The 27743-nt window shown below is 45.3% G+C and overlaps 1 protein-coding gene across 1 annotated transcript in view; it reads left to right on the top strand.

Annotated features, from left to right (window-relative positions):
- The first annotated feature begins 311 nt into the window (after positions 1-311).
- Positions 312-27743, top strand: part of LOC126427994 (spidroin-2-like) — a 63413-nt gene continuing 35981 nt past the window's right edge. The window contains exon 1 of the mRNA XM_050089878.1: positions 312-429. Coding sequence (XP_049945835.1) covers positions 312-429 — 118 coding nt within the window. The remainder of the gene's footprint in view (positions 430-27743) is intronic.

Below are 27743 nucleotides of genomic sequence, written 5' to 3'. Positions count from 1 at the left end.
ACTGCATAATAGCCCCGAAATATTTTATTAATTGTGGTAATTGCGGCCGTGAAAATTTACAGTTTACATTTTACAGTGGATGGAGTACTTTGTCAAGTGTTCCTTGCTGTTCTTCATCTTAAAAACATAGCACCAGCTCTGCGAGATTTGTTCCCCTTCGTGTTTGCTTGTGACAAGGAGCGTGTTTCGAGTGCCCTACACGCTTTGGCAGCCCTGCCGTCGCCGCGGTAAGGCGCAGCCAGTCCCTGGCGCGATCGGTTCGTGACGTCTCGCCTCCGCGGTGGAATTAATTTCGCCACACCTCTGCAGGAATGCCGGTCCCCTGCCTTAACAACACTGTAGCTGAGGCGCGGTGGAGCCGGCGTCTTTCAGGTCGCGCGCTGCCGAGGCCAAAGCCGAAAGCCGCGCTCTGGGGTCTCGTCGGCGCAGGTAATTAGAAGCCGGCAACAATAGCGTCAATTAATTAACGCAGACAGGCGCGCCGCCCAGAATAGCAGCCAGCGGGGGTGGGGGAAGGGGGGTGACGGCGGTGGCGGTGGTTGCTGGTAGTGGTGGCTGGTGGAGGGTGGAGTAGGAGGCCAAGTTGAAGACCTCGGGCGGGGGCGGCCTAACGACTTGAGGTGTGCCCCCTTCCCGCCCCCGCCACCGCTGCCCCCGCCCCCATACACCTGTCTGCCGGCGGAACAATGCCGCCCTGCACAGGCGCCGCCTCATTGTGGTGACGTCACGGGGCTGCAGCTTCCGCTGACGCAACTTGGGCTGTGGCGGTGTGGTCCCCCCTTTCTCGGAAGAGCTAGACGTGATTCTTAGCAATTTTTTTTTTAAGTAATAGCACAATGCATTTTTTTTACTGCGGAAAAACTCCCTTTCGTTCCCAAGATGCATGTTACATCGCACGGTTTTAACCTTACGATACTAAATCCTCGTAAAATCTGGTACTGGAGTAGGGTATAAAAGAGAACTTTTTGTAATGAATTTGTTATATGACATAGCAAAAAAAAAAAGAAAATGGTTCAAAATGACTCTGAGCACTATGGGACTTAACTTCTGAGGTCATCAGTCCCCTAGAACTTAGAACTACTCAAACCTAACTAACCTAAGGACATCACACACATCCATTCCCGAGGCAGTATTCGAACCTGGGGCCGTAGCGGTTGCGCGGTTACAGACTGTAGCGCCTAGAACCACTCGGCCACTCCGGCTTGCTATATAACATACCAGTGGAGATCCAATAACAGCAACTAACTAACTACTGCTTAATACTGTATTATGACGTCCTATGACTAAGATGTGGAACAGTTAACTTTACGATGGGTTAGTAGTATTTTAACTTCCTCCCCCCCTTTCTTCCACCCCCTTCATCACCCTCCCCCACCCCCCGGCCCGCCTTTTTCAGTTGTAGGGCTAATACTGTTTTTACATTGCGTCTGATTTATTGCTACTTTCACGTAACATTTGCGGTTAATTAGTCCTTTTAATTCTCGCAATGACATTACGTGGTGACAGCATAACGGTCGCCGTGAAAATCCCATCTGTGATTGCGTAAGTAGGCGAGAAGTTCACTGCAAGTTGTAGAGAATCCAGAGGGCAGTTACAAATGCGAAACTGCAGTGCCTGTGCTATGAGGAAGTAAGATACAATGATCGTTCGGACAGCCATGCATGTTCCAGGGAACAGACATTGTGGTGACAGCAGCAGCTGTAAAACACATGAAACGTATTCGCTGTTGCGAATACGAGCCATCTTCATCTGTATAAAGGAGTGAAGACACTGAACATTTGTGCCGGACCAGGACTCGAACCCGGATTTCGCGCTTTACGGGAGCAGCCGCCTTAACAGCTTCGGCTATCCGTGCACTACTCATGGTCAGACGAAAACTTACACGTGTGTCCGTCTGTGTGTCATACCTGTACACGGGAGATACTTTATAAGGTGCGTGGTACATTGCACATTTTTAACCTTACATTACCAAATCTCCGTAAAATTTATTAATGCTCTAGAGTATAAAAAGGACATTACGTACTGAATTTGTTATATAACATACTGAAAGGTCTCCGTTGGATTCCTTTCATGTTAATTTCTTAAATCTGTTGTAACTCAATGCCCGCCATCCATGTGGAGCACGTATTGGACTCACCACTGATTTCTAGTACTCAGCCACACACAACTGATATCATCAAAGTGTACAGGCCGGAAGATGGCGTTGACGCAACGTCGAAACTAGTAGACAAATAAATACGAAATATTAAGTACAGCTGAAAGAGTTTCATTTTTAATAAAAGTGATACCAGCTGATGCCCCACCATCATCCAATTTAAATATGGATGTACGATGATTAAAAAGAGACTGGTTGACAGTGCTCATCCTGAGGAGTCAGTCTGATAGTCGGAGGGAAGTGCGTTTATTTGTGCTGGAAGGGAAGGAGGAGGGGAGGTTAAGACTGTAGAGGGAGATCAAAGGCTTGACTGCAGTAATTATGCAGAGATCAAGAGGCTTGCACAGAGGTCTAGAGTCTGGCACCGCGCGAACAGTATGGTCGCAGGTTCGAATCCTGCCTCGGGCATGGATGTGTATGAAGTCCTTAGGTTAGTTAGGTTTACGTAGATCTAACAAGGGAACCTCCCCATCGCACCCCCCTCAGATTTAGTTATAACTTGGCACAGTGGATAGGCCTTGATAAACTGAACACAGATCAATTGAGAAAACAGGAAGAAGTTGTGTGGAACTGTGGAAAAATAAGCAAAATATACAAACTGGTCATCAGTCTTGGCCACATAGGCAACATAAAGGACAAAGTGAGCTCAGGAGCGCCGTGGTCCCGTGGTAGAGTGAGCAGTTGCAGAAGGAGAGGTCCTTGGTTCAAGTCTTCCCACGAGCAAAAATTTTACTTTCTTTATTTTTGCATAGTTATTATCTGTCCGTTTGTTCATTGACGTCTCTGTTCACTGTTATAAGTTTAGTGTCTGTGTTTTGCGACCGCATCGCAAAACCGTGCGATTAGTAGACGAAAGGACGTGCCTCTCCAATGGGAACCGAAAACATTTGATCGCAAGGTCATAGGTCAACCGATTCCTCCACAGGAAAACACATCTGATATATTCTATACGACACTGGTGACGGCATGTGCGTCATATGACAGGAATATGTTGTCGACCCACCTAACTTGTACACTTGGCGAATGGGTAAAAAGATTCTTCTATCTTGCCCGATTTAGGTTTTCTTGTGGATGTGATAATCACTCCCAAAAAAGTGATGAAAACATAAGAGTTTGTCACATAAACTGAAAATAAAAAATTAAAGTTTTCACTCGATGGAAGATTTGAACCAAGGACCTTTCGTTCCGCAGCTGCTCACGTTACCACGAAACCACGGCGCTGCTGCAGTCCCACCGTCCTTAATATTGCATATCTTGCCATGAACTACTCAGTTTGTATATTTTGCTTATTTTTTCACAGTTCCACACAACATCTTCCTGTTTTCTCAATTGATCTGTGTTCAGTTTTTCAAGGCCTATCCACTGTGCCAACTTATAACTAAATCTGAGGGGGGTGCGATGGGGAGGTTCCCTTGTAAGTTCTAGGGGACTGATGACCTCAGAAGTTAAGTCCCATACCGCTCAGAGCCATCTGAAACATTTTGATCCACACCATTACAGAGCCTCCACCAGCTTGAACAGTCCCCTGCTGACATGCAGGGTCCATGGATTCATAAAGTCTCCATACCCGTACATGTCCATCCGGTCGATACAATTTTTAACGAGACTCGTCTGACCAAGCAACAGTTTTCCAGTCATCAACACTCCGATGTCGCTGTTGACGGGCCCAGGCGAGGCGCAAAACGTTGAGTCGTGCAGTCATCCCCCCGAAAGCCCATATCGATGATGATTCGTTGAACGGTTCACACGCTCACACCTGTTGATGACCCAGCATAGAAACATGCAGCAATTTGCGCAAGGGTTGCACTTCTGTCACGCTGAACGATTGTCTTCCGTCGTCGTTGCTCCCGTTCGTGACCGTAGCAATGTCGGAGATTTTTATGTTTTACGGGATTGCTGATATTCACGGTACACTTGTGAAAAGGTCGTACGGGAAAATACCCACTGCATCGTTTCCTCGGAGACACTGTGTCCCATCGCTCGTGCGCCGACTATAACAACACGTTCAAACTCACTTAAATCTTGATAACCTGGCATTGTAGCAGCAGTAACAGATCTAACACTGAGCCAGACACTTGTTATATTCTACAGGCGCTGCGGACGGCAGCGCCGCATTCTGCCTGTTTACATATCGATGTATTTGAATACGAATGCGTATACCAGTTTCTTTGGCGCTTCGGTGTATAAAAGTGCCACTTTTGGAATGTTGCGCCCTCTTGCACACATTTCTACGAATACACCTGGAGACACCCGCTTGTATCCACACCGTCGCAAGCTTTTATCGGCAAAATTAATTGTTATTGTGAATGTCCGCTCAGATCCGCATCGCCTCACGCGTCGTACCAGGAGACAGCGACGCCAGCGCACATACAATGGGATGACAGAGGTAGAGAGCGTGTATACAGAGAGAGTGGCCATAGGTGAAGTTGCCCGTGATTGGTTGATTAGCTTTGGCAGGAAAATGGCGCCAAACGTCTCTCGCGCTTTTTATGTTCGCCGTGCTTTTGAGTTGAACTGAAGTTCAGAGGACTTTTGGAAACGATTAAAAGGTATTTGAATTATTGAGAGACTTCTTATGCGTTGTGTATGCATATTCGTTTTAGTTGTATATCGTTTTTAGTACGTAATTAGCGTTTGCGATCTTAAATACGAGTTGAAATAATGAAGCGTTTTGTGATGAAGTCGGTAGGTTCAAATGGTTCAAATGGCTCTGAGCACTATGGGACTTAACATCTGTGGTCATCAGTCCCCTAGAACTTAGAACTACTTAAACCTAACTGACCTAAGGACAGCACACACATCCATGCCCGAGGCAGGATTCGAACCTGCGACCGTAGCGGTCACGCGGTTTCAGACTGAAGCGCCTAGAACCGCACGGCCACTCCGGAAGTCGGTAGGCCTACGTGTTTGAAGTAAACACGTTAGTAATCGTACAGTATTGTTTTTGACATCTGTGATTCGTTCTACAGACGTTCGTAAGCGAGGCCAGGTTGTGCTACATTTGGTTGTTACAATAGAGGCGAAGGTGGATTTCGCGTGTCAGCGTTTCCACGCAATGAAGAAAGACGAAAGCAGTGGGCAATCGAAGTCAACAGGGCTGACATGAATCAAACAGGAGCCACGTGGAATCTAACCAAGTACTCTTATCTATGCGAAGTAAGTCGTTTTTGCTTTTTACCACATATAAAACAACTTGCAATATACATAGTTAATTGGTTTTGAATGCATTACGTGAACAGCAGTGATCAATGTCTTATAAATAATTACTATTAAAAACAGTCTTGATCACGATTTATTTAACAAGGTGACCGGTTTCGACCACTACTGTGGTCATCTTCAGACCTACAAGTTGTATACAAAGCTCTAATTAGAGGGCTACATACATTAAAGAAAATACATAAAGTTATAAAGCTATAAAACGTTGAATTACCATTGAGTAGGAACCTCTTTCTGTTGGAGAATCACTACTGGAGAAACCAGTGCACGTCTTACTATATATAATGGAGGCTCCACCCACCTCTGACTGCATGATGTCATTACTAACCAATGAGTTATAAGTCGAATTACAATTTAAAATTTCTTAGTTAAAAGAACATTGTCAAGAATTAGAAATAAATACACACTAATCTTAGCTTATTAAACAGCTATTGTCAATGAAGAAGCGTTAAAAATATTTAAATATGTAGGAAAATGAACTTCGGTTGCAACGGCGTCCAACTTCACCATAGCAACCAGTGGTTCCAAATGGTTCACTGACTGGCCTTGAGAGGGCAACCCATGTACTGCCAAATCGAAGTTCATTTTCCTACATATTTAAATATTTTTAACGCTTCTTAATTGACAATAGCTGTTTAATAAGCTAAGTTTAGTGTGTATTTATTTCTAATTCTTGACAATGTTCTTTTAACTAAGAAATTTTAAATTGTAATTCGACTTATAACTCATTGGTTAGTAATGACATCATGCAGTCAGAAGTGGGTGGAGCCTCCATTATATATAGTAAGACGTGCACTGGTTTCTCCAGTAGTGATTCTCCAACAGAAAGAGGTTCCTACTCAATGGTAATTCAACGTTTTATAGCTTTATAAGTTTATGTATTTTCATTAATGCATGTAGCCCTCTAATTAGAGCTTTGTATACAACTTGTAGGTCTGAAGATGACCACAGTAGTGGTCGAAACCGGTCACCTTGTTAAATAAATCGTGATCAAGACTGTTTTTAACAGTAATTATACATAGTTAAATTTGAAAACAGACCTGTAAATTGGCTGTGTGAAAATTATTATACACACTATTCTTATAAACAAAGGCATTTGACCGAATCAAAAGCACAAGACAATATGGCGAAATTATTCGTTAGTGTGTACTCCACTACTCCACTACTGGCCATTCAAAAGCCCGCCCGCAGTTTGGCAGAAAAATGGCCGCCGTATCTTCCGGTTGGCCGCTCTCTCCCTACACAGGCTCTCTAGGCGGAGGACGCTGACCTCGCCACCTCTCCGGCCAGGCCGCACTTCTCGGGAGGGACTTGCCTCCTGGAGCGGCCTGTGCCCGGATTCCAGCGCGCCCTCCCTCCCTCCCTCCCTGGTGTTCTGTTTGGGGAGCCGTGCTGCTACTGGGGCACCTTCCGCCGTCTTCTCCAGACTCCGGCGGGCCGTCTTAATAATCTCGGCAAATATTCCAGCGATCCGGCGCCAGGAATTCGCAGCAGGCCCTCCTGCCTCCCCCCCCCCCCTCCCCCGCTCCTACACCCCCGCCTCCCTCCCACAGCCTCGGCAAACTCGCGGCGCCGATAGATACGCGAACGCCTCAAGCCGTGGTCTTGCGCCCTCAACTCAGCTGCTCGCCGGCGTGGGCGCCCAACTTCGACTTCGGCAGCTCAGCGCGCGGCGTCTTAGAAATCTGGCGCGACCGCAGGTTCTCCAGCTACCGACTAGCCGCAGAAAATTTCGCCGCCACCTAACGACGCTTCAGTAATACCTCTAGCCTCTGCAGGCAACTTCCCACCCTGGGTTACCATTTCAGCAGGCGGTTGTTTAGGCCGGAATACCGGGCAAAGCTGGTACAGCCGTGTGCCCAACCTTCAGTGGTAAGACTTGTTTTCTACGGTGTTCGGACGGGTAGCATTCATCTCACGCTAGGTGAGGAGAACCCTACGTCATAGTGACGTAACACTACGTCATCGTGACGTAAATAACCTAAATCGACTACATGAGTGCGTATATCGATCTTTGCGGTTGTACCGATAACGTCAAAGCTAAATGTAAATACATATGTACACACGAAGTGACAGGAGTTATCTGTTACGCTCATCCCAGTTGAATTATTTATTAAGCTGTAATCCCAACAATTTGGGATGGTATTATGTGCTTCAGGAACATAATGAATGTCTGAACGAAGGAACCACAACGAAAGTAAAAAAAGCTTTGTCATTTAAAAAAAAATCCGATGAATAGTGTGGATAGAAACGTGAAATAATTCATTATTAAGCTGTAATCCAAAGAATGAGGGATGTTACTGTGTGTTTCATGAACATAACGAACATCTGAATGAAGGAATCATAACTATAACGAAAGTGTCTTGTTATTTTTCTAGCCTGAAATGAATGCTACCCCATTTAAAAAAAAAAAATCCGATGACCGTGTCTAAATGCTGTGGATAGAAACATGAAATAATTAATTATTAAGCTGCAATCCAAAGTATGTGGGATGTTATTGTGTGTTTCATGAACATTACGAATATCTGAATGAAGGAATCATAACTATAACGAAAGTGTCTAGGCATTTTTTAGTCCGATTAATCGTGCATAAATCATGTGGATAAAACCGTAAAATAGGGAGAAATTAAAGTGTTTCGTATTTTTTTAAAAGCCAATGCATTGTACGTAATTCATGCGGGCAGAAACGTTAAACTGAGAAACTGAAGTTCGAAGTAATTCCGAATGTAGCTGGAAATATTAAACCATCTAATTCCATTTAATTTTGCCTTCATCTTGTTAATCAACTAAGAACAAAGAACAGTGCAGATTCACGACGCACACAACAGTCGATGTATACAGAACGCACAGAACAGTCGATAGGACAACTCGTGAAACTCAATATGACGCGTGCCTACATCACGTTGACGTAGGGCTCTCCTCACCTAGCGTGAAATGAATGCCACCCTGTGCGGTCATTTGCCACGGCGGACATTCGCCACGATTTTACCTTCTCCGAAGGGTTGGGTCCTTTGTCTCCTCCTCCTCCTCCCCCTCCCCCTCCCCCTCCCCCTCCTCCCCTCCCCCTCCCCCTCCTCCTCCTCCCCCTCCTCTCCCTCCTGCTCCTCCTCCTCCTCCCCCTCCTCCCCCTCCTCCCCCTCCTCCTCCCCCTCCTCCTCCTCCTCCTTATTCGTCGCCCGACCCGCAGTAAAGGTAATTACCGAGCCTTTCCGCTAGTTTACTTAACATAGGACCAGAATCTCTCTGGATTTTCCGCCACATTTCTAAAGAGACTTCCGTTGTGGAAACTATCAAATGCATCTCCCATTGAAATTCGCACTAAATTTCGAGCGTCAGTAAAACGTTGCCAATCTTGGAGATTTTGCATTCGTCTAAATTATACTTGCCTTTTTCGGTGCTCCTGCAGCAGCTTTCTGTCGTGTTTTGTGTACCATAGGGGATCAGTGCCGTCTGTTATTAATTTATTTGGTATGAATCTCTCGAGTGCTGTTGATACTATTTCTTTGAACTTAAGCCACATATGGTCTTCACTTACACAGTTGGGAAGGATTGGAGACTGTCTATTAGAAAGACGTCAACCGAATTTTTAGTTGCTTTTATAATTAGATATATTTCGCGTTTAGTTTTGGTGAATTTGTTTGTTATGGAATTGAGCCTCGCTACGACCGTGTGTTCACTAACACCTGTATCCGTCGTGATGCTCAGGATTATTTGTGGCTAAGAGACCAAGTATGTTTTCGTAACCATTTACAATTTGAATGACCTCGTGAACAAATTATTCAAAATAATTTTAAAAAAGGCATTTAGAACATTTACGGAAGTTGTTTTCTATCACAATAGGGTCTGAAAATGTATTTTTGTCAACATACGGAAGGTAGATTGAAGTCACTGCCAACTATAATTGTATGAGTAGGGTACCTATTTGCGATGAACTCCAGTTTTCCTTGAACAGTTCAGCAACTGTTTCATCTGAGACCGGGGGTCGGTAAAAGGAGCCAGTTATTAATTTATTCCGGTTGTCGAATATAACCTCTGTCCATACTAAGGCACAGAAACTACCTGCTCCAATGTCGCTTGTGAGCTGAAACACGCATTACATTATTTTTCCTTAAATTGTGCTTCTTGTTTCTGTTGCAGTGCAGATCATTACAATTACGGCTTTTCCCTCCAAAACCTAGGATGCTTTCTCTGTGACCCAGTAAATACCAGAGCTAAGCAATGTAGAACAACAACGTACGTTACAAGCATAGCATTGTGTATTACTTTATTTCCTTATTTCTAACATTTTAAAATTTTACGTCGACTTTAGATGACAAGTCAATCATAGATGTTCTTATATTTAGTGAACGTATTTTCAGTCATGTTTTGAACATTATCCCGCTACACTTTATTAACTAATGTTTCGCAGCAAGTGATATTGGATTTTAGAGAGTAAATTAATATGGAGTATGTCGTTCATCTTTTCAAACATTCACATACCCATTTCTTCTTTCCTTGCTGTTTTTTGGGCATGCAGTTGTAGTAATTAAAGTAGGCACAAACGCAGTGATCAAAAATAAATGATTAACGTACATTCGCATTCTCTTTACATCGTTCCTTACTTGTTGCTCTCATGGCGATCGACTCTTTCTATCGCAATCAGTAAGCGTGAAAGGAAGCTACCGTACAGACAGAGGGTCTATATTTATACTTGGCAGAACTAATTACGATACTGACATAGTCGTCGGAATTGCTTTCGTTTCCCAAAAGTTATAAATATTTCGATTTCGGAAAAGAAGCTCTGTATTTCGCCAAGATGTCGAAGACGAAGGTCCCTTACGCACTGGCTGTATCGAGTAAGATGTGGAGGCGGCGGTTTGAAAGCGGACAGAAGTACAAGGAAGGGCGTCCCTAAACCTGAGGGATCGCTACTCAAGCTACCTGGCGAAGGGGCAAGTGTGACAAATGTCCGTCATTCGTTTTCTACATATTGCTGCGGCGCGGTTTCTTCCGTTCCTTTACGACGGACCTGCACCTACCTGTCCACATTGTCTCAACAGTTCATCAGTAAGGAAGCCGAGCGAAACCTACTGTACATCGACGTGAACCAGGCTGCAATTAAAGTCACTAATCTACGTTTCGGGAGAAACCCGAAATGAAAGGTTGGTAATTTCGTCCTTAATTAATTTATTCTGAAACTTGGCTGAACAAGTATCACTGCCAAGCCCGTGCTAGTCTTAACGCAGTCACTCACAATCCCTTTCACCCACGTTAGCAGGTTTATGGTGTTGCATTTTCCGTAAACGTAATAGCTACAAAAATACGGATTATTTTTGATCGAGAATGCTCGATATATGCTCACAGTTTTTAGCCACCAACCTGCTCAATACGCCACGCGGAATTTATGTCTTTTCTCGTCACAAAATTCGCTAAAAAATTCCGAAATTTCTACACATTCATCGGAATAATTATGCTGTCACTTTACAACACTTTTGATGTAAGAAACACTGCTAGATCCGGCAAATTATCATTTCCATTGGAACTACTACTACACACGTCCGAACTGTTTCATGGCTAGGCTCCGACTCCTCTCTAGAATAAGTTTTCTCTACCGGCAGAGAAAGGCTCGCGAAGAATATTGCTTTACCATTAGTCAGTTAACTCAACAGCCAAGAGCAAAACAACATCCTCCCGCGTGAATCCGAGCTTTTCATCAATAACCAATCGCAAAATAGTAAACCTAATGACTGCACTTTTTACCGACGTAATTATCTAATATGCTGAAGTTTTGTTTATGCCTAAAGTTATTTACTATTGTTATCTATACCTGAATTAATTCCTTTTTCCATAAACTTACTTTACAAATCTATTCTACAAAAATCCCCTTTGTCCACATCCATACTTCTTCGAAATGTTCTCACACTAAATCCCACTACATAACTCGTTAAACAATTATCTTCATATTAACCTTAAACCACACTCACGCATCATTCATACTGCTAAAACACATTTATAACATTTTACATACACAAAAAGACATAATAACACTTTATGAAAATACTAGAACAGTTTATGAAAAACATTCTATTACCTTAGTGCACTCTAGTGGGCACAATCGAAACTAAATCACAGTCCCCTATCCAATACTGTCCTCTATCGGCTGATACATAAACTACGTGCGCGTCCAGTCTCGCGTCACTATCTGTCACTATCCAGCTCTGAGACACATCTCCCACTTAACCGCCTCCAAGGCAGAAACGGTATACGGCGCTACGCCTCAATAGGACCCCCACTACTGTACTTCCGAAACAAATTCCAGAGTACCATTTCCGGATGGTCATGTAAACACTCCAGATTCTGAAAATGCGGTTCTAGATGCCGGATTTTGCACTCCCACAAGCGATTTTCGGTCCAATCCTCACGCACACTCGTTTCCGAATCTTCCTCAGAATGTCAGCTTATATCCTTTTTTTCAAAATTATTCCGTTAAAGTGGACGTAGTGAATTTTTTGTGCAGTGAGGGAGAAGTAGACATATCAGACTGAAGTAGTCTGCGTCTGTTGTTTAAGTAAAGAAAAACAGCCATAATGTTGACGGAATTATAGATAGAAACGACTCATTTCCAGACTCCATATTTGTCCGGTCTAGCGGAACGGCCTCAGGTCTTAACATGTAAACACGACGGCAAAAGCAGTTTCCGGAAGTCGGTCTCCGTCTTTCAGAACTTCTGTAAAACGTAAACATAGTAACACACACACACACACACACACACACACACACACACACACACACACACACACACGGCCTAGTCACATTAACGTGAACACAGCCTGTGCTGCCGAGCGGTTCTAGGCACTTCAGTCTGGAACCGCATGACCGCTATGGTTCGAATCCTGCCTCGGCCATGGACGTGTGTGATGTCCTTAGGTTGGTTAGGTTTAAGTAGTTCTAGGGGACTGATGACCTCAGAAGTTAAGTCCCATAGTGTTCAGAGCCATTCGAACAATTTTTTGAAAAGCACGTTCCCCACGCCATTACAGATGCTCCACCAGCTTCAACAGCAAGTATTGAAATGTGGGGTCCATGGATTCGTGAGGCTTTTTCCAAGCCCGTACTCGTCCATCCACTCGATGCAATTTGAAAAGAGATTCGTCCTACCAGGAAACCTTTTTTCCAGTCATCAATAGTCCACTGTCCATGTTTAATGGCCGCAGTGAGGCGTGAAGCTTTGTGTCACGCAGTCACCGAGGGTACATGAGTAGGCCTTCGGCTCCGAAAGCTCATATCTATTCTATTTCGTTGAATTGTTCGCAAGCTTGTAAGACGTTGTGGTCTCCTGACCTTCATTGCTCACATATTCCACCCTCACAATCATATTCCGCACATCAAGACGCTTCATTCGAACCCAAACTCAATGAGATGAGGTCAAGGTTGTATGAATTCATGTAAACGGTATGCAAATAACAAATAAATCGCAAATGCGCTCCGAGATTGAAATACTGGAGGCTGGCGTACACACAACACATTCCAGACACGATGCTCACAGGGACTTTTAGTTCGGGAGACGCAAACCGCACGCCGGGGCGTCGGTCCCTTCAGAGGACGAGTCAACGCCAAACGCCGAGGTGACTGCGCGTGGAGCGGACAGCATTAGCCCGAGTGAGGGGAAGAAAGACCCCATGTTCGGCTTAAAAGCAAATACCGCTACATTGTGTGGGAGCTCCCAGCCTACGCATTCTTACGAATATAGCACGCAGTTTCAGAGATTTTCACAGGGAAACAGCAAACGCCAAACGCCGATGCTACAGATTTCTGGATTGGTCGCCTTAAACGAAACGTCTTTCTCCCGTTTTAGAAGAGCAATTCTGATTGGCAGACGATATTTCTAACGCGTTCAGCTGAAGGAGTAATGGAAGAGACCGAAAGATATACCCCTTCACGTCTGGCATGGAGAGGCGCCGTTCCGTTGTCGCTCTTGGAGCGAGAACACGTAACGAGAGCGTGCGCGCTCGTACGTGTACTCAAAGAGCAAGGAACAAGTCTCTCCTCAGTACTTCACTGGGACAGCACCTCTGTCGATAGGGAACCAAAGGGCGACTCTACATTGAGTCCTTGCGATCAAGCGTTGTTCACTGTGTTGGCCGCCACACTTATTGTCCGGTGTGAACGGACAGAGTTATTGTTAAGCGCGTGCGAGCGAATTTTGAGTGGTATCGCGGTGGACTGGTTATCTGACCGGTGTACAACGCCAATAGTTGGACTAGGGGCGAATAGGAGTCCTTGACTTCATCAAGGCGTAGGGAGAGTTTGATTGGCGAAGGTCAATCCAGATAGAACGAGAGTTATCTTATTTGTCAGCAGCGAGATGCGCAGGCAGCAGTCATCGCAGCTTACGGTATTGTGCGCTACAGCTATTGCGAGCCCCATATTTCCTCCGCAACAGTATACTTCACTGCATTTCACACATGACAGCCTCGAACGTACCTAGCAACATCCTAACGGATAATTATTCAAGTTGAGTAGGTGTGGCTCTCAGCCATTCTGCCAAGTCAACAACAATCCTAAACTTTGTATAGAAATTTTATTAGCGTATCCTATCCTTAAGAGGTAACTTCACTTTTTGAAAAGAGCCCGGAAATAACTTGTTCAGTTCATAACTAAAAGAGGCCATCGTGATTTCTCAGAATTTTTGCAAAATAAATAATAATTTTCGTTAGTTTCATGTTTTTCTTACACTAACTAGCACGACTCCAGTACCCAAGTATCCCACTAGTTACATAAGAAATTTTGCGAATTTTTGTGTCATTTCCTTACAGCGGACGACTCCAGAAGATATTTATTGCTGAAAGTTTTTCGGGCATTTCTCTTTAGAACGTTAGGAGCGTCTGTCTGACTTCTGTAGTAGTGTGGGGGTGGAAATTGCATTTTGCAGGAGCCACAGGGTAAAGGGTACATCTCAGATTAATCCGTTGCGCAGAATGACAGAATAGCACCCACACGCTCACAAGCTGACGCTTGTTGATGGCCCATCATTGAAATCTGCAACAATTTGAGGAAGGGTTGCACTTGTCACGCTGACCGATTCTCTTCAGTCGTCGTTGGTCCCGCTCTTGAAGGATATTTTTCCGGCCGAGGCGATGTCGGAGATGTGATGTTTTACCGCATTCCTGACATTCACCGTGCACTCGTGAAATGGTCGTACAGGAGTCCCCACCATCGCTGCCTCGGAGATGCTGTGTCCCATTGCTCGTGCGCCGGCTATAACACCACGTTCAAACCCACTTAAATATTGGTAGCCTGGCATTGTAGCAGTAGTAATCGATCTAACAAGTGCGCCAGCCACTTGTTGTCTTCGGCGTTATCGACCGCAGCGCCGTATTCTCCCCGTTTACATATCTCTGTATCTGAGTACCCATGCCTATACCAGTTTCTTTGGCGCTTCAGTGTACGAGGGCAGTTCAATTAAAAATGCAACACATTTTTTTCTGAAACAGGGGTTGTTTTATTCAGCATTGAAATACACCAGGTTATTCCCCAATCTTTTAGCTACACAACACTATTTTTCAACGTAATCTCCATTCAATGCTACGGCCTTACGCCACCTTGAAATGAGGGCCTGTCTACCTGCACGGTACCATTCCACTGGTCGATGTCGGAGCCAACGTCGTACTGCATCAATAACTTCTTCATCATCCGCGTAGTGCCTCCCACGGATTGCGTCCTTCATTGGGCCAAACATATGGAAATCCGACGGTGCGAGATCGGGGCTGTAGGGTGCATGAGGAAGAACAGTCCACTGAAGTTTTGTGAGCTCCTCTCAGGTGCGAAGACTTGTGTGAGGTCTTGCGTTGTCATGAAGAAGGAGAAGTTCGTCAGATTTTTGTGCCTACGAACACGCTGAAGTCGTTTCTTAAATTTCTGAAGAGTAGCACAATACACTTCAGAGTTGATCGTTTGACCATGGGGAAGGACATCGAACAGAATAACCCCTTCAGCGTCCCAGAAGACTGTAACCATGACTTTACCGGCTGAGGGTATGGCTTTAAGCTTTTTCTTGGTAGGGGAGTGGATGTGGCGCCACTCCATTGATTGCCGTTTTGTTTCAGGTTCGAAGTGATGAACCCATGTTTCATCGCCTGTAACAATCTTTGACAAGAAATTGTCACCCTCAGCCACATGACGAGCAAGCAATTCCGCACAGATGGTTCTCCTTTGCTCTTTATGGTGTTCGGTTAGACAACGAGGGACCCAGCGGGAACAAACCTTTAAATATCCCAACTGGTGAACACTTGTGACAGCACTACCAACAGAGATGTCAAGTTGAGCACTGAGTTGTTTGATGGTGATCCGTCGATCATCTCGAACGAGTGTGTTCGCACGCTCCGCCATTGCAGGAGTCACAGCTGTGCACGGCCGGCCCGCACGCGGGAGATCAGACAGTCTTGCTTGACCTTGCGGCGATGATGACACACGCTTTGCCCGACGACTCACCGTGCTTTTGTCCACTGCCAGATCACCGTAGACATTCTGCAAGCGCCTATGAATATTTGAGATGCCCTGGTTTTCCGCCAAAAGAAACTCGATCACTGCCCGTTGTTTGCAACGCACATCCGTTACAGACGCCATTTTAACAGCTCCGTACAGCGCTGCCACCTGTCGGAAGTCAATGAAACTGTACGAGACGAAGCGGGACTGTTTGAAAATATTCCAAAAGAAATTTCCGGTTTTTTCAACCAAAATTGGCCGAGAAAAAAAAATGTGTTGCATTACTTATTGAACTGCCCTCGTAGTTTGTCACTGACCTCAGGTTTCCGCTGTGGCGGCGGCGGCGGCGGCGGCAGCGCTCGCGTGTACGCACATGCAGGGCAGCGCTTGCTGAGCAGTCACACCCACAGGCAGCGACGCGAGCCAGATGCCTCCCGCGTCCGGCGTCGAACACGCGGCGCTCTGCGCGCAGCCACGCGTGGCGTCGCTCGCCCGGCAGCTGGGGCGGCGCCGCGACGCCGGACGAGTGCCGCGCGGGGGCGGCGGAGCGTCCACAGGAAGCCCGGGGCCACGTGCGACGCCGCTTCCGGCCGCGAGCCTCTGCCGGCAGTGTGCGCTGCGGCCGTCGCCATGGTTACCGCCGTCGTGCCAGCCACTCTCCGTATCCCTCACCGCAATTATACCGGGCCAGCTGGAGCGTCCCTGTACTTCGTGCATCGGGGCAGCCGTGGCGTCCGTCAGTTACCACGCGCGTCCCAACCAGAACACGTTTCTACGTCTCAGAGATGAGCGGCGGGAGAGAAATTAAACTACTCCTCAGCGGACTGCTGATTATACTGGCCATTAAAATTGCTGCACCACGAAGATGACGTGCTACAGACGCGAAATTTAACCGATGCTGTGATACGCAAATGATTCCTTTCAGAGCATTCACACAAGTTTGGCGCCGGTGGCGACACCTCCAACCTGCTGATATGAGGAAAGTTTCCAACCGATTTCTCAAACACAAACAGCAGTTTACCAGCGATTCCTGGTGAAACGTTGTTGTGATGCCTCGTGTAAATAGCAGAAATGCGTACCACCACGTTTCCGACTTTGATCAAGGTCGGATTGTAGCCTATCTCAATTGCGGTTTATCGTGTCGCGACATAGCTGCTCACGTTGGTCGAGATCCAATGACTGTTAATGGAATCGGTGGGTTCAGGAGGGTAATACGGAACGCCGTGCTGGATCCCAACGGCCTCGTATCACTAGCAGTCGAGATGACGGGCATCTTATCCACATGGCTGTAACGGATCTTCTGGATCCCTGAGCCAACAGATGGTTAAACTGGTTCAAATGGCTCTGAGCACTATGGGACTTAAGATCTGAGGTCATTAGTCCCCTAGAACTTAGAACTACTTAAACCTAACTAACCTAAGAACATCACACACATCCATGCCCGAGGCAGGATTCGAACCTGCGACCGTAGTGGTCTCGCGGTTCCAGACTGCAGCGCCTAGAACCGCACGGCCACGTCGGCCGGCGCCAACACATGGGGACGTTTGCAAGGTAACAACAATCTGCACGAACAGTTCGACGTCGTTCGCAGCAGCATGGACTATCAGCTGGGAGACTGTGGCTGCGCTTACCCTTATCGTTGAATCACAGACAGGAGTGCCTGCAATGGCGTACACGACGACGAACCTGGGTGCACGAATGGCTTAAACGTCATTTTTTCGGATGAATCCAGGTTCAGTTTACAGCATCATGATGGTCGCATCAGTGTTTGGCGACATCGCGGTGAACGCACATTGGAATCGTGTATTCGTCATCGCCATACTGGCGTATCACCCGGCGTGATGGTATGGGGTGCCATTGGTTACACACCTCGGTCACCTCTTGTTCGCACTGACGGCACTTTGAACAGTGGACGTTACATTTCAAATGGTTACGACCCGTGGCTCTACCCTTGATTCGATCCCTGCGAAACCCTACATTTCAGCAGAATAATGCACGACCACATGTTGCAGGTCCTGTACAGGCCTTTCTGGATACAGAAAATGTTCGACTGCTGCCCTGGCCAGCACATTCTCCAGATCTCTCACCAACTGAAAACGTCTGGTCAGTTGTGGTGGAGCAACTGGCTCGTCACAATACGCGAGTCACTACTCTGGATGACCTGCGGTATCGTGTTGAAGCTGCATGGGCAGCTGTACCTGTACACGCTGTGCAAGCTGTGTTTGACTCAATGCCCAGGCGTATCAAGGCCGTTATTACGGCCAGAGGTGGTTGTTCTGGGTACTGATTTCTCGGGATCTATGCACCCAAATTGCGTGAAAATGTAATCACATGTGAGTTCTGGTATAATATATTTGCCCAATGAATATCCGTTTATCATCTGCATTTCTTCTTGGTGTAACAATTTTAATGGCCAGTTGTGTATTATTGGTCCGAATATGATACCCTGAGGAACAGCTTTTTCATTGTATTTTGGTTCGGTTAAGTGTTTCACTAAAAGAACCCAGCAGGTCCATACACTTTATAACAAACAGTCACACAATTTGTGCCGGTGAACAGTTGGGTTCGCTGCTACCTCGGCGATGATCAGCAGCTCTGCGCGCTGTATCCAAACGGCAGGCGGCCCGGGTCGGCGCTTGTCAGCGTACGCGACGCGGAACAAACACGACGCGAATTTTACAGATGGCCTACCGCGACCAGACACGCGGTGCCCCGAAAAAGAAGAAGCCGGGGGGAAAAAAAAACCACGTGGCCGGCGGACCGGCTGGCGCAAAATGTTCCACGGGCCACCGGAATCGAAAAAAGCAAAAACAGAAAGAGACGAGAACAACACGAGGCGGTATTATAATTAACATCCGCACCAAGTATTTGCATCATCAACTCGACAGCCAAGCGACTGTGATTTCTGCCTGTTTTCTGTCGTGTCGCTCCTCTTTTTTTCCTGCCCCCCCTCCCCCTCCACCACCCCCGTACCTCTACCCCCCATCTTCCTCTCTGGTTACGAAGCCTGTTACATATCAGGATCGACGTCACGGACAGGAATTAAAAAAAAAGGGAAAAAATATTGCGAAGCGAATCTGCGAACGCGCAAAAAACGGCTGTAACGAGACGATAACATCAAATGCGATATCGGCGTGCGTGCACCGCGTTACAATTTACATGACGGACAGACAGACAGTCGGACCCGAGCACGCTGAGTGATTACGGCGTACGTGGTGTGCGCCTGATGTGAAGGAGAGCATCATTATACAATAACATCGACACATGTGCCGGGCCGTCGGGCGAACGCGAGCAAAACACGGGCGGCCTCGCTCGCTCGCATTTGTATGCGAGGGAGGGCACCGGCGACGGCCGAACGCGGGAACACAAAAAAAAGCCTGCCAAGAATAACACGCGATTTTTCGGCGGAAATTTATACATATTCTGGTCCCGGCAGGGCACGTGTATCGAGCTGAAAGTGAGCTCTGATTTGGAAAAGGCTGGGAACGCGGTATGGCCCCGAAAGTCGAGCGTAAATGCGTGCGAAAGGCTTGATACCTGACCGGAACATTTACGTAATTTCCACTGATTTCCATATCCCGTTCATCACATTACAGGGGGCTGGACGGAATAACACGAAACCTCTGATAGTATACCGTGGCCTTAAAGGCAGTCTGTTTCGTTGCAGCCGGCCGGAGTGGCCGAGCGGTTCTAGGCGCTGCAGTCTGGATCCGCGCGACCACCACGGTCGCAGGTTCGAATCCTGCCTCGGGTATGGATGTGTGTGATGTCCTTAGGTTAGTTACGTTTAAGTAGTTCTAAGTTCTAGCGGACTGATGACCTCCGCTGTAAAGTCCCATAGTGCTCAGAGCTATTTGAACCATTTGTTTCGTTCCAAAGATCGGTTCATCCAAGACCTAAATAACGGAAGATGTTCTCGCAAAGAAACTGTGTGATATTCCTGGCTGTGGACGCCAGTGTTTTATCTTGCTAGAATCTCGCTTTGATGCAGCTTGATACAGATTGAAACGTCCCCTTAGAAAACTCAGTGTATTGCTGTGCTCATAAACCCCTTACGTTATTTGATTTTCAAACAGCTGAGCAGAATTGAACGTACTCAGACAATTCTCTCTTTACTTATTCTGATCAACACTAAACTGACACACAATATTTTTAGCGCAACGCAATCTGACTTTCAATAATCCCTACAAATAATGACCGTGACTAACATTAACCTATACCTTTCACAAATCACTTACCTCACAAAAATCTTCGTTACTCGAACTACTGCAATACAGCGAGCGCCACTACTGCCAGCTAAATAAAAGATTCTAACTACTGAAAGCACTAACTACTGATAGGCATAGTTAGCAAATGAAAGATTTTGATAGAGAACAAAAAATGTATTTACCTTAACAATGTTCAAAAGTCATTATATATATACTCAGTTCATGACATCCAGTCTTACAAATTTACTGTATCTGATGGACACACGTCCAGATCATCCGCTCTCAAAATTCCGCCATCTCTCCCCCCACATCCACCACTGCTGGCGGCTCACCTCCAACTGCGCAACGCTACGCGCTGTTAACAGCCAACTGCCCAACACTACAATAGCAAACAACAATGCAAACCAGCCACAGACTGCACACAGCACAGTCAGTGATTTTCATATAGAGCACTACATGGCGTTACCAATAAAAAAACCTTAACAGCGTACTTACAAGATGAACAAAAGTGGTACAAAAGTGGAGTGAGGTAGAAGCGACAAATCGTACAATATGTACCAGTCCCGTGGGAGAGACCGCGAATTGTATTGAACTTGCTTCCGATTGGTCGGCATATTCGGGTGTTAGGCGCCGAAACGCTTAGCTTCTCTTCTTAATTATTTACATACTTTCCACTGTGTTTAACCCAGTTTTCAGTATGACAATCTCTCATGATTACCCTATGAGTCTGCCGTTTTTGTTTACTAAATTTCACTAGTTTTCAGAAAAATAAGAGTAGCGATATTACAACCGAAGTGCTTCAGATACCTTCGGGTCGCTTTGGCGCGCCTAGGAGACGAATTTCTTCAGTTGACATAGTCAGACAGTTTCGGGCGTTCTTCTGAGCTGGATGTGTATCTCTGTATCAGACGGACTTGTGTTCCATATCGGAAGTTGTCAGAAAATTTACCGTAGTATTAAGAAAGCTATATCGAGTGTTGTAGAAGACAGTGTAAAAAGTGATTATTTAAAATGTAAACAAACAGGATACATTAATTAGAGGTGTCCTCTACCATCATTGTCAGTACTACAGTTCTTGCCCTCTGTGGATACAGGGACTAACCTGGGCAAGTGTCATCACATAAAAGGCACAATCACATGTTCAAGTTCGAGGAGAGACCATAGCAGCCTCCGCCGGAGAAGATCCCACGACCGACGCGCTATCTTGCGCGCTGGGGGGACAACTTCAGAAGACGACAGGTTGGTGGAAACAACGGTTAGGGGCTCTTATTCAGTCTCTACAGATCTCTCCAGCTTCCAGATCTGACTTCCAACACGACAACGCATAAGTTATAACTGCTAACATTGTTTGAGAGCTGTTGGGAGAAATTAAAAGCTAAAAAGATTGCGGTTTAATGTTTGTATTTCGCGTGGACTATACCAATCTCCTGAGAATCCTAGCATGGCGTGTGCCCTGAGGAAGGCCGTTGCAATTCGGCCGAAACGTCGGTTTTAGTTTATTATTGTTGTTAGTTTTTAGCAATGACGCGGCGTAATACCCAGAAGAATTTTAATCACTATGACAGCGGCCATGGAAGCCTACGTTCTTATATCAGTTTTGCAGAAGTTATTTTCAGTATATTTTCTATCGGCATACTTAGGATAATTCAGTAATATTAAGTTTTAACAAAGTTATGATGTGCTGAACAAAATGTCAATTTCTTCGCCCAAGAAACCGATACAAAAGCGTCCACTGAAAATATATTTTTGAAGATACCGCAAAACGGCTGTGTATGCTGATGAATTCAGTTTAGAATGCCGGCCTGAAATTCCGTTCAAAATCAGATGTACCGTTCTAAATGTATGTTTGCGGACAATCTTAAAAGGACTGTTTTGAGACAAGCATGTTTGAAGTTTTGGGTTCCATTTTTTGTAGTTAAGTTAAACTAGTCTGCGATCCCTGGGCAAAACACCGATCCTTTCAGATCCAGATGGTCCATCTTCTTCATGGCCGTTGTGGTCAAGACGATCTGTGTCATCCGCTGCTCTGCTCTCTCGATACGATTTTGCTCTGCCTTTTTCTTTCCTTTTTTTTCTTTTTGCAGAAGTTGTAAAACGATGATCTGATCTCAAGATCGAGCACTTCCATAATTTTCGTAATGCTTGCTAGGGCGTCGTCGAATGCACATGATTCCACATGGCCGCGATGTCGAGATATTTTTCCCAAGTTGTAAATTTTTTCAAAGAAGCTTTTTCACACATCGCCTTGTAACTCGACAACGCCGCACTTTCTGGTGAATTAGGGGTAAACATTACAATAAAAGAGACGTCCCAGGGAACATTTTAATCCGAAAAGATCGAGTTTTGAAATTTTCAAAGAAGACTAGCCCCTTAACGAAATATTGATCAGAAGCAAATAGGGCAGTTCCTGAGAAGGATAACATATTAGGTCTGCACTATACCTGATAGATACGAATTACTTTCGCAGGTGTTTTTTTAGTCATGGGGAAAAAACTCTTGAGTTGCTGTGCAGCAACTGTACCTGCTGAGAACTTTTACGAAATGGTTCAAATGGCTCTGAGCACTATTTGACTTAACATCTGCGGTCATCAGTCCCCTAGAACTTAGAACTAATTAAACCTAACCAACCTAAGGACATCACACACATCCATGCCCGAGGCAGGATTCGAACCTGCGACCATGGCTGTCGCGCGGTTCCAGACTGAAGCGGCTAGAACCGCTCGGCCACACCGGCCGGAACGAAACAGTTAACAGAACCAGAATACTGTAACAGATCAGTTCCTCAGAAATGCTTGTTAGGATCTATAGTGATCTGATTGCCATCTATGACTTCCCCAATAGTTTTCGTCATAGAGGGGAAAAAAGTCAGGAGTTATAACTGCTTGCTATGTTGCAAATATACTGCTAGAGTCCAGTCAGACAGTGAACTATTGTCGGTTGAAGCCACTGTTTACGGGTGAGCTCGACTCTGGGTGCCCGTTACGCCCTTTGATGCTCATTCGCTTTACTGAGCCTCTACTGCTATTGTGTGAAACGCACAGTATTTCCAGCTTTTCCCAGCTCTGGTGGATGAGATGGACTATGAAATCTTAATAAATCGGATAACAAGTCTCGTTTAAACTGCAGCCTCTATCCCGACTTATTCTATTCACCGGTTCCTTAAATTAAATAGATTCCTTCATTTCGCTGTCGCGGAAATTTAATGTTAGCACCATGCTCATCATATTTTACTTCATTATATCCGAGGCAACAGCTGATTTGATGGTTGTCTTGAACATTAGATGAAAAAAAGCTTTCTACTTTCGGTGATGGGAGCGAAATGCAGATGATGCTCTTTCGACATGGGTCAACCAAACTTTCCGGTTGTTGTGCCAGCATGAACTAGCAGCTGCCGAGAATTTCTTCGGGTTGTATGGCCGTGGTTCATGGAATTCGTCTATCCCTGAAGTTTCGCGCAAACCTACGTTGGACGTCTTCGGAGGTGCTCCTGGTTGTGCTGAGTCTTGCCAACTGACGAGTAGGACGTCGAAAAGGGGCCTAAATACCGTGAAAAGTGGGCGTGGTGTGAAGTTTACGTGACAGCAGAGATAAACCTTATCAAGGATAAAATATAACTATCGATCATAGTACGTCAAAGAGAAGTGTGAATACACGGTTGAAGGAACATAAAAGTCTTTGCCGACTAGGTAAAACAGACAAGTCAGCCGTGGCGGAACATGCTCTTCAGTCGGGTGATCACGTAGAGAAATTTTCGGAATCTGAAGTTTTATGTACTATGACGAACTATTATCCACGGCTATAGAGAGAAGCCGTCGAAATATATAAACATGGGGATAATTTTAACAGAAAAGAAAAAGCTATGAAACTCAGTGATATATGGACAGTGGCGCTACAGAATCGATGAGAAATTTTTATCTTTGACGCACTGTGATCGATAGTTATATTTTATCCTTGACAAGGTTTATGTGTGCTGCCACGAGAAATTCAGACCACGCCCACTTTCCACGGTATTTAGGCCGTTCTTCGACGTCCGAATCGTCAGCCGGCAAGACTCAGCGCAACCAGGACCACCTCCGAAGACGTCCAACGTAGCTTTGGACGAAACGTCAGGGATAGAAGAGTTCCATGGACCACGGCCATACAACCCAGAATAATCCTCGGCAGCCGAAACATCCGGTCGTGAAAGCGTTCACCGTACGATCAGCATGAAATTGATAAGCGATACATGCGTTTCCTATCTCTGTAGTAGTCTCAACCCCTTTTTTTCAGGGCGTGGTTGATTGTGACTACACTACGAGGTGCGGCTAGAAAAAAACCGGACATGCTGGAAAAAACATTTATTTACAATTATTTACAATTTCATGTTATCTCCTTCAATGTACTCTCCTCCTCGGTCTCTACACCGCTCCATACGAATTTTCCACTGTTCATAGCAATGCTGCAGATCATTTCCGGTAAGTCCATACATTACTTCCGTCGCTTTTTCTTTTACTGCTTCAACAGTCTCAAATCTAGTTCCTTTCAAAGCTGACTTGACTGTAGGGAAAAGAAAAAAGTCACAGGGGGCCAAATCAGGTGAGTAGGGTGGATGATCTAAGATGGGAATGTTGTGTTTTGCCAAAAACGTCTTCACTGACAACGCACTGTGAGCTGGGGCATTGTCTTGGTGAAGGATCCATGACTTTTTGCTCCACAAATCGTTCCGTTTTCTCCGTACTCGCTCACGTAGGGTAGCCAGGACGCTAATGTAGTAATGCTGATTCACTGTTTGTCCCTCTGGTACCCAATCAATGTGCACAATCCCTTTGATGTCAAAAAAAAACAATCATCATTGCCTTGAATTTCGATTTTGACATTCGTGCTTTTTTTTGTCGTGGAGAACCAGGAGTTTTCCAATGCATCGATTGGCGTTTAGTTTCGGGATCGTAAGTAAAAAACCACGATTCATCGCAAGTAATAACATTTTGTAAGAAGGTGGGATCACTTTCAATGTTTTCCAGGATGTCAGAACAAATCATTCTTCGGCGTTCCTTCTGTTCAATTGTGAGACACTTTGCAACCATTTTTGAACACACTTGGTTCATGTTGAAACTTTCATGAAGAATCTGCCTAACACTTTCCTTGTCAACTCCTGTTAACTCAGACACTGCTCTGATTGTTAAACGGCGATCTTGTCGAACAAGTTTACCGATTTTTTCAATGTTTGCATCAGTTTTTGCTGACAATGGTCTGCCAGTGCGAGTGTCATCGCTGGTGTCTTCGCAGCCATCTTTAAATCGTTTAAACCACTCAAACACTTGCGTTCGCGATAAACAATCATCGCCGTACACTTGTTGTAACATTACAAACGTTTCACTTGCAGATTTTCCTAGTTTGAAACAAAATTTGATGTTAACACGCTGTTCTTTCTGTACGCTCAACATTTTCCGACGCACAGACAAAACGTCAACTACTTAAAACAGACGCCACGGGCAGACTGAGTGCAGGAGGCAGATGAAACTCGAGCAGTAGGCGGAGCGAGTCACGTGACAGGCCACCCGACTTTCAGCCTTACTGCATTCGTTTTATTGTTTCACCAGTACTAGTCCGGTTTTTTTCTAGCCACACCTCGTACTAGCAGAGACGTCTGTTGGAGCAGCGAGGGGTTTGACTGTGACCCACCGATTACCCGCAGTGAGAGTGTCCGCACGTTCGAACACTGTGGGAGTCACAACTGTGCGCGGCCGGCCGGCAGGCATGCGGGAGATGGTAACGGTTTGCGCGGTCTTGTTGCGTTGAAGACAGACGTCTCGTTCAACGACTCACCGCGCTTTTGTTCACTGCCTGGTGTCCGTAGACATACCGCAGGCACCCATGAAAAGGAAAAGTGAGCTTCCAACATCCTGGTACAGTTGTTTGAGAGCTGTTAGGGGAAATTGAAAACAAAAAGATAGTTTAACGTTTCGATTTCTCGTGGACTATACCGAGCCGGCCGAAGTGGCCGAGCGGTTCTAGGCGCCACAGTCTGGAACCGCGCGACCGCTACGATCGCAGGTTCGAATCCTGCCTCGGGCATGGATGTATGTGACGTCCTTAGGTTAGTCAGATATAAGTAGTCCTAAGTTCTAGGGGACTGATGACCTCAGCAGTTAAGTCCCATAGTGCTTAGAGCCATACTTGAACAGTTGCGGTCATCATCTGAAGGTATTTTTTATTTATTTATTTATGGCCACATTATAGTCCTGTTACCTGATGTTTAAAACAGGTCGTACATCTTACAATTTTCGTTTTTCATCTTTTTACAGTTTTCTTTCCTTTTGTTTTATCTACAACATTTACAAAGAATGATACTTTTCAAAATAATGAAAGGGTACAGTACCGCCCGACATTGAAAATAGGTACAACATACTTCATTATTTTTGTCAGAACAACACATTTTTTTGTAAAATAACTCAATTTCAATTAATACAGCGAAGCCGGATACCAGTGTGGGAAAGAATGACTATTTATTTATTTATTTAATTGATCACGTGTCCACTCCCACAAAATAAATCCCTACATCCAGTTTGGTGAGATCTGTGAAATGAATGAACGTATGGTCGTCTGCTAACCGCAGATAGTGAATGTGAATATATGATCATCTTTGAGACGATCGTTTGGCCACCTTTGGTGGGACCAAAGAGATGAAACTTACCGGAGCTTTGAGCGCCTAAAATGTGGCTGACCAATACAGTAGCAAGGTGCTCCCCCACTTCGACAGAGGTGCGAGAGGACCTGAAGAACGGCCATGTTTCAGCACTCTGCCACTGGATCTTGTGCTGTTAAGACCTGTCTTAGATGTGCTCCGTAAAGACAAAAGAGTGGAGACATGGTATGCATGTGGAATATTTAAGAGTAGTTTGAAATAATAATTTCTCTATTTCAGGAACTTTTGTGGGGAGAATTAAAGGTCAGGCAGGTAATATTAATGGGATCGTAGTAATCTTCGGAAGTGAGCAACGGTCACAATGAAACCACGTGTAGCAATAAGTTGAAATACTTCCGTGTCCTTAAGTTAAGCTGAATTACTAGCGTGTGTACTATAAGTTGAAATATTTAAGAAATAGCACGTGCAGGACTTGAAATTAGTGGCGAGTACTTCAACGTGGTGAGTACTGTGTGAGTCTCAATCTGTGTATGAGACAAACGATAAAGAGAAGTATTCGTCCATGGTATCAGTTGAGGACTCGCGTGTGTGATGAATATGTTCTTAATATTACTTTGCGTGATATGATTCCGTGTGACGCTAGATTCAAACTCTGAGAGAGAAGCAAGGTGAGTCGGCCGTCTATCCAGCAACGCCACTTGGCTTGCATTGCACAGGAAGACGTGGAAATATCTCCAGAGTTCATAGTAGGAAAGTAGAATTACAAAGTGGGGCAGTGTCGTGTGAAACTGGGATAAATACTAATTGAAGTGGGAAAGCTGAAAGTGATAGTGTTGTGACTATTTAGTGTATTGTATTCCCTGTCGTAGTGTGATGTATGTCATGTAATTTGGGTATGTGTGGTTTGCATGGGAGAGTAGCAAGGTAGTTTCAAAAGATTAGTGGGTTATGCTTGTTCCTTCGGTACCGCTCGGTCTGGAGGAAAGTTTCGTGATGATGATTGTGAGAGTCGAAGTGTGAGAAATAATAAATGATCCACCATCCTATCCAGAAAGTGCACTGTAGCGTTAAATAA

Source organism: Schistocerca serialis, chromosome 12, assembly GCF_023864345.2.
Source record: "Schistocerca serialis cubense isolate TAMUIC-IGC-003099 chromosome 12, iqSchSeri2.2, whole genome shotgun sequence".
NCBI classification, from domain to species: domain Eukaryota; kingdom Metazoa; phylum Arthropoda; class Insecta; order Orthoptera; family Acrididae; genus Schistocerca; species Schistocerca serialis.
Note: the sequence above shows the minus strand (reverse complement) of the source record. Positions and strands in the feature narration are given on the sequence as shown.